General features: G+C 37.7%; 1 protein-coding gene across 3 annotated transcripts; it reads right to left on the bottom strand.

Moving 5' to 3' along the window:
- Positions 1-1,766: 1,766 nt before the first annotated feature.
- Positions 1,767-7,334, bottom strand: LOC127638465 (snurportin-1-like). 3 transcript variants are annotated; one of them, XM_052120007.1, is made up of 9 exons: positions 7,297-7,334; positions 6,827-6,991; positions 6,485-6,659; positions 5,092-5,196; positions 4,918-5,014; positions 4,708-4,805; positions 4,488-4,565; positions 2,773-2,853; positions 1,767-2,636 (listed from the first exon to the last, which is right to left on the bottom strand). In XM_052120007.1, exons 2-9 carry the CDS (start codon positions 6,982-6,984, stop codon positions 2,334-2,336), a joined length of 1,095 nt encoding a protein of 364 aa, XP_051975967.1. In that variant the 5' UTR covers positions 6,985-6,991; positions 7,297-7,334; the 3' UTR covers positions 1,767-2,333. The 3 variants fall into 3 exon arrangements, with proteins under 3 accessions (XP_051975967.1, XP_051975968.1, XP_051975966.1); XM_052120008.1 differs by lacking the exon at positions 7,297-7,334 and adding an exon at positions 7,157-7,255; XM_052120006.1 differs by lacking the exon at positions 7,297-7,334 and adding an exon at positions 7,200-7,222.
- Positions 7,335-7,558: the final 224 nt, after the last annotated feature.

Here is a 7,558-nt window from a genome sequence, read left to right as displayed (position 1 = left end):
TACATACGCTCGGATTCAAAGTGTCAGAAGTGAATTCAGTCCATCAACGGTGCTCGCGCTCTTTTGAACTGGAAATAACCGTCAAATGATCTATCTCAAAATGACGCTGATCGTTAGAATCAGTTTATTTTTTACAATACATTACAATCACTCAAAAATAGATGATACCTGAATCACGAGCTGCACTTTCTTTGCGTGCCTGCTTAGCCTTACGCTTAGCAGCCCCTGAAAGATGAGTTCGCTTCGGCGCCATCAGATAAATTTGCAGAAAAGTTGGATTTTATTCATCTACAATCTCTTCATTCATAAATTCAGAGGTTGGGAGTGACTCGCATGTAAACGGTGATATTAATTGGTTTAACTACATGTGAATGACAATTGTTATATCCAATGGACAAACAGCATAGTATTTTGCTGCTCTTGATTGGTGGATAAGCGTGTGTATATTTTGGAGGCCCCGCCTCCAAGGCCGAGGCCCTAGGCAACTGCCTAGTTCGCCTATAGGTAGCGCCGGCCCTGCTCATGGGTCCCATATATTACGCGTTATTCTTCTGTAAATATATTAAGTCTTATTTAAACACATAGTTTGTGAATAACGACGATACTCTCACTAACTTTCTGCCCAACATTTAATTTTGTGTTTTACAAAAAAAGAAAGCCATACGTTTGGGACGACGTGAGGGTGAGTGAATGTCGACAGAATTTTTATTTTTAGTTAAACTAACCCTTTAATGGTATTTATCATTATGTTTTTGACGATATTTCGTGGTTTTTATGCTGCCGAGTGACTTACACACGTATTGAGAATCGGTTCGAACGAATCGTTAAAAATAACAATTTCAACTAAACGATTCTTTCGATCATGGGGACGTCATTAAAACAATCAATACATTTTTCGCTGAAAGTTTCCATTCTGTTCAGATATTGTGGGCGAAAAAAAGGCACAAGGGAAATAAATGTTCAATTCTACCCTGGAAATGAAGTGACATTAACTGATACAACAACGTGGAGCTTCCTGTGGGCGGGTTTCCATCGGAGTGATTGACAGGGGAGCATATGACATCATCCTGGAAATGTGCAAAGTGCTTTTACTTTCAGAGAGGACACACACAGACTGTCTGTCACAGCTACAAAGTAAACTAGATAGAAATAAGACACAGCATAGTGAGTCAAGATATGACTTCATAGTTGTGTATCAAAATCTCATTATACCCCAAAGTTTGTCTAAGTAGGGATCTAACTGGGGTCTTGAGACACAGTGCATGATTTAATTAGGCTTACACGGTTAGTATGTTTTTAATAGATGACTAGTTGTACTAACAGCCAGTAATGCTGTCTCTTGTTTTGACAGACAGTGTTGGTCAGTGATCTGGGAAGTGTGATGTAGGCTGACAGGTGCTGTGTTCCTGGAAAGCAGCCACTGACTAATAACCAAACTCTACAGTTAAACCACAGTCATCTCCGATTACACTCTGGTTTTTCTGCGAGATGTGACCTGGTGGTTTCATATCACTAAATGCAACCTCACCGAAACCTGCTGGCGCATTTTTCTTCCTAAAATGAGCCTTTTGACCATAAACCAAAATACATTTTGATGAGGCCCATAAAAGTATACTTATTGCTGTTGCAATTATGCAAATCTAAACCTTATTTTGTACTTATAAGCTCAGTTTTTATTTATTTTGTATACATTCCGAAGCACATAACAAATGTATACAATATATATATATATATATATATATATATATAGTATATTTTAAGGGTTTCTACAAAAGTGCTATTACCCAATTATTTTGGAATAAACATTGAAAATTGACATTTTGAAATATACTAGACAAAGGGATGAAAGAAACAGGCAGTAAAACTTTAATGAAGTTGTAACACAAATTTAAAAAACGATTCATGGGCTCTCATCAGCTGAATCTTATGATCAGTTTAAAAAGTTACATTTAAAATATCCAATAAAGAAATGCATGACTGTAAAGAGCAGGTGAATTTAACAGAGAATGAGGGTTGACTACCGAATATAACTGTTAATGTACTAAAATAATGTGCAAATAAGCAGAATAGTGAATATGGTTTTAGAAATGGGCACCTCTGAGATAACTGAATTGCAATTTGACAATATAGCATTTTAAAACCCAATTCATCCACATCACTGTCCTCTTGAAATTAGATTATTCTAGTAATGATCTTCATGCCTGAATTCACCCAAAAGCACTGCAGTTCCTCAAGCCCAAACACAATCAAGTTCTAGACTAAATCTTATTTTTCAGAGATTAGAGAAAACATGCTCCCTAAAAAATCAGTTCATGCTGTCTTCTTCCTGAATCTCACACGTCCATGCTCTCTTTCTGAGAGGAGTGCGAGTTTTCTTGCTGTGTCTCTGGCGTGGAGAGGTGTTCCAGTTCATATCGGCCGTTTTGATCTGCTGGCCGAACTTCTGTAGATGTTTTCTTGTGCTCCAGGATCTGTTGAAGTTGGTGGCTGGCATAATCAGGCTTGTTGGTGAGGGGGCACTGTGGCACCTCTATGCCCAAAATATCATTCACCATGTAGGGTCTAAGCCAGCCCACCAGCGGAGTGCTGCCCGGGGTGTAGTGGGTCTCTTTGTGGTAGAAAAGAAGGCCGTCCACCTAGAGTAGAGGAGCAGATTTTGTTCAAGGTCACTCAAGTGTTCTTCAACATGAATAATCAGCTAAATCCATTTTTTTCATGCTTTATTTGGCCACCAATAGGATTAGCAAAATTAGAAATAATGGACGTTCTTACTGTAAAGCTGTAGTCATGTGCAAGAGCTTTCTGGATGGACTCTGTTGAACAGCTGATGCTGCTCAGACTAATAAATCGGAACTGCAAAAAGAGGGCAAACCATGAATCAACACAACCATAAATACAAGTACAAAGTTCAGCCTGTTTTTAAAGGGGTCATGTATCAAGAGAAATATATATATATATATATATATATATATATATATATATATATATATATATATATATATATATATATATATATCACCTACTGTTGCACTTGTGCACATGGTAGTGTGACAATAAAGTGATTTGATATATATAAAATAACGTTTCGAAGTAACAACATTCTGAACTGAAAACATTCTCCAAAACTACCATTTATTCAAACTCAGCATAAAAAAAAACCATTGTATTTCTGATGTTTTTGGGGCTGTGTGTAGCACCTGCCACTCTGTATTTGACTTTGAAGAATCCAGACATTGAAAATTTTTGTATTCCCTCACAAAAAAAGTTTTGCGTTCCTTTACAATAGAAATATATGGAGCCCCTTAGAAGACGGTGAATTTATTTTCTGAAATAGTTTTGTGTTCCCTCACAAAAAAGTTTTGAGTTCCCTCACAATAGTTTGCATTATTTCACCCAGAGTTTTGCGTTCAATGAGTTTTAAATTCTATCACACCGAGTTTTGCGTTCAATGAGTTTTAAATTCTATCACACCGAGTTTTGCGTTCAATGAGTTTTAAATTCCATCACACCGAGTTTTGCATTCAATGAGTTTTGCATTCTTTCACGAGTATTTTCATCCCGTTCTAAAATTTTCCATGGTTTTACTACATTAACCATATTTGAACTATGATATTCGTGATAAAAGCATTGAAATAAATGGCCACAGGAAAACAAAAACAATGATAACAAAATTCATAATCATGGCAACACCATGATTCTTTAAAAAAAAAAAAAAAAAAAAATCTACAGTCATGGTTACCGCAGTGTTACTGTGGTGAAACCATGGGTAATTTTCATAAGGGGGGGCAACCACAAATTAACCATTTTATTACTATAGTAAAACTGTTGTAATAGTGTTTTTTTTGGGAGAATGATTAGAATTTTTATTTCCATAGTTTTGTTTTTTCTGTATTTACTTTACAATAAATCCCGTGGTTAGAATATGGTTACTTTAGTAAAACCATGGTTAATTTTTACAAGGGAAGGATAAAGCTATTGTGGGGTAACAATAGGGAAAAAAATTGGTATAGGAACACAAAACTATTTCAAGAAATATGTTCCCACCAAGTCCTCTGAGGGACTTCTTAGAAAGTTTATTTTTAACAAGGTATCTGAATATTTCAGTTCAACATGAACACTTTGAGCCGCACGTTTCAGTACGGACTGTTTTATTAATCGGTCACAATGTAAAGTTTGCAAAGAGGCAGGATGAAGTAAGTTGCAGTTAAAAACTATATTGGCCTGACAGCAAACATGCAGCTCAGAGTAATAAACTCAGAGTGCAGTAAAAACTACAACTTATCTCACAAGCAAATAAGTCTTACAATGTACATCAGCAAAAAAACACCTCCTTTTTGCAAAGGGTCAAAGAGAGGGTGGAAAATTGATGGGAAAAACTAAATTATGACAGTTTTAGTACAAAAAAACCTTGACCTAAATAATATGCAAATCTCTTTAAATCAGTTTTCTTTCCCCCCCCAGAGATAAGCAGTTATTTTTTCACTTACAGGATTAATCTTGGAAATTTCAGAAGGACCTTCAACCTCTTCCACTTTAGATTGCAGCCAGTAGAATCGGAACTCGGTCTGTAAATAAATTTGTATTTACATTTAATTGTGACTGACATCCATCTACGAATTACTACTGTATCATTTTAATAATAATGAGTTAGGTTTATGTAAATGTTCAGCATAAATTACTGTAATCTCAGAAGGAAGCATCACTCACAGAACAGTCATACACAGGATGCCCCCTCCAACACATGACATCCAGGATGTAGTATGTTCTGTCCACATCACTGTATATGCAGTCCAGGATGGTGTAATCTATATAAAACATATTTATCAGTTTTGTTGTCTAGGATGGCTCAGAACTGTGAACATTAGCACTCTAGCACTCTCTAGTGTGATAATTCTGCAGGACAGGTGAGGTGCAGACCTTTTCCCAAGGCAGAGTTGTGTCTATTGCCACCAGGGAGAAGAGAAGGAAATCGATTGACACAGTAGCCGCTTTTAGTGTAAGATGATGTGGATCCCTGAAGTAAAAACAACATATATGAACAGAATGTTTATCTCATGAATGAGAAGGATTTGAAACGTGACTTGTCCAAACCTTGGAGGCAACAACGAGGGAGCGTTTCCCAACTGGACAAACCACCATCAGCCAATCAGAACTCAGATCAGCAGGCACATCCACCAGCCACTCTGACAACATCAGCTGGAGAAGAACATACAACGAAAACAAAAAGTCTGTTAATTATGTCCTTATTCAGCATTATCTCAATTAAATGGTAAATGGTCTGCACTTATATACCACCTTTATAACCTTATCGGTATTCAAAGAGCTTTACACTGTTGACTCATTCACCCATTCACACACACATTCATACACCAATGGCGGCAGAGCTGCTATGCAAGGCGATAGTCTGCCATTGGGAGCAACTTGGGGTTCAGTGTCTTGCCCAAGGGCACTTCGGCATGTGGAGTCATGTGGGCCAGGATTCGAACCACCAACCCTGCGATTAGTGGCCGACCCGCTCTACCAACTGAGCCACAGCCGCCCCTATTAGCTTGTATTAGGAGCTGAATTACAATATATTAACATAACAAATGATTGCATTGTAATTGTATATTTGCATTTAAAGTGGCCAAATTCTACACATTTGCAGCATTTTTTTTTCTTAGTCAAGGTTCAGGGTTCCCACCCTTTTTAACCATTTAAATTCCATGACTTTTCCAGTCATTTGGGATTGCTGGATACAGACTCTTTTTTTGGGGGGATTCAGACCAACACTATAATGAATCAGTCAGACCAATTTGTGACCTCACAAATCAGAAATAACTATGACTTACGAGCAATTTTATTACTATTAGTTTATTTTAAGTAAAGGAAACATTGAAAAAAAAAGTGTATTCTCTATAAACATTTCTATGACTTTTTTTCAAGATTTTATCAATTTCCATGACCTCCCAGTCATTTGGGATTGCTGCATATGGTTTTTAAAAACTATTTTGATTCATACCAATTCGCTAATGAAATGTTCAGACTGATTTGTGAACCATTTTGAACGTTTTCTCAAAAGAAGGAATCGAAATCAAAATGAGAAATCTCTAAGGTATGCAAGCAAGCTTTTTTTGTTTTAGACAAATCATAAATCACTACGGCATTAGAGCAAGTTTTTATTCTAGAAAACTAGAAGTGTAGGCTATTCTCTATAGACACTTCCATGATTTTTAAGATTTAGTACATTTCCACGACTTTTCCAGGGCTGTAAATCACAACAGTAAAATTCCCTGATTTTTCCAGATTTTCCAAGACTGTGGGAACCCTGAAGGTTTCTTGAGTCTATGACATTTTTGCATGATAATCCGCCACCCCTAGAATTGTCTGTTTTTGCTGCCGTCCTTTTAAGACTACTAGATGTAAATAACCTCTGTTAGGAATTGGTAACATTTTGGCATGTGAAATGCAACTCTTTTCAACAATCAGTGCGTTTTATAAGCACCTGGTTGGCGTAATGCCTCGGTAACTTCTGCTCAACCTCCATTCCCTCCTCCTCTGCGCTGTTCTCCAGCTGCTGCTGACTTTCCGTCTCTTTAACCTCCTCATCCTCACTGTCTTCTCCGGTCCAGTCTCCATCCGCCAGCCGACGCGCGTGATTCACATAGTTCAGCCTCTTTCTGCAGATAGAAAGCATCTCTGCATTAATTCTCCAGCATCCATCTTAATTTTCATGATGCAGACCATAGATCCTGACTCTTAACTTTGTTATAGCATTCAAACATAAACATCCAGTGTTCTGATCTCTACAGATTTCAGCATTTCTCACATGTCTGAAGAGACTCACGCTTTCTGAAGCTCCAGGAACCTCCTGCGGCGTTCGTCCTGCTCCAAAACACTGAATTTGCACTTGTACTGGGCCAGGCGTGGGTGAGGAGCAGATGTGCTATTTGGGTCTCTTGAAACAGAGAAGCTGGAGGACAGAGCCTGAGTCAGAGCCTCCATGATGGACCTGTAACAACACACACACAACAATTCAAAACATCCTAGAGACACTAAAGTATGCAATATTAAGTGCTTAATATGTATTTAAGAGCAACGAGAGATGTTTTAAGCGCATCAACACCAATCGCCCATTTTACTTAAAGATACAATTAAACACTAGTATGTTACACACAAATAAACAAACTAGAGTTTAACAGCAAACACGAGATCATCACACTTCCATCAGAGTTGCTCTAAAGCTCTGTCTGGTGCTGATTTTAACCAACAAGGAGAATTTTTGAGAAACAAGCACAAAGACCGACAAAAACACACCTTCCGTAGAGATACGCACATTCAAACGCATTGGCGCGCTGACGTCATCGTGCCTCATCACAGCCGACCAAAACTTATCACGGAGTTTTTTTGTCGCGTCCTGTCGGGTGAGCTAAACTTTTCACGGGGTTTCAGATTTATTCTAATTTAGAGCTCATTAGATTTATTTCTGTATTGTTTACAATAATTCTTGGGTTTGAACAGAAAGACAGGTTTCCGACTGACTAAGAAAACAACAGTTAAAATCTCAGTATCAAGTCCA

This window comes from Xyrauchen texanus, chromosome 46, assembly GCF_025860055.1.
Source record: "Xyrauchen texanus isolate HMW12.3.18 chromosome 46, RBS_HiC_50CHRs, whole genome shotgun sequence".
Classification (NCBI taxonomy): domain Eukaryota; kingdom Metazoa; phylum Chordata; class Actinopteri; order Cypriniformes; family Catostomidae; genus Xyrauchen; species Xyrauchen texanus.
The sequence above is the reverse complement of the archived record's forward strand: the minus strand, read 5'-3'. Positions and strand labels throughout refer to the sequence as shown.

Bases quoted from the DNA above. Each gene is read 5' to 3' on its own strand.
- LOC127638465 (XM_052120006.1), bottom strand. The intron at 5,197-6,484 runs GTGCTTATAAAA...GTTCTTCTCCAG, and splicing joins CGAGGCATTACGCCAACCAG to CTGATGTTGTCAGAGTGGCT. The intron at 4,806-4,917 runs GTCTGCACCTCA...TGTTTTATATAG, and splicing joins CAACTCTGCCTTGGGAAAAG to ATTACACCATCCTGGACTGC.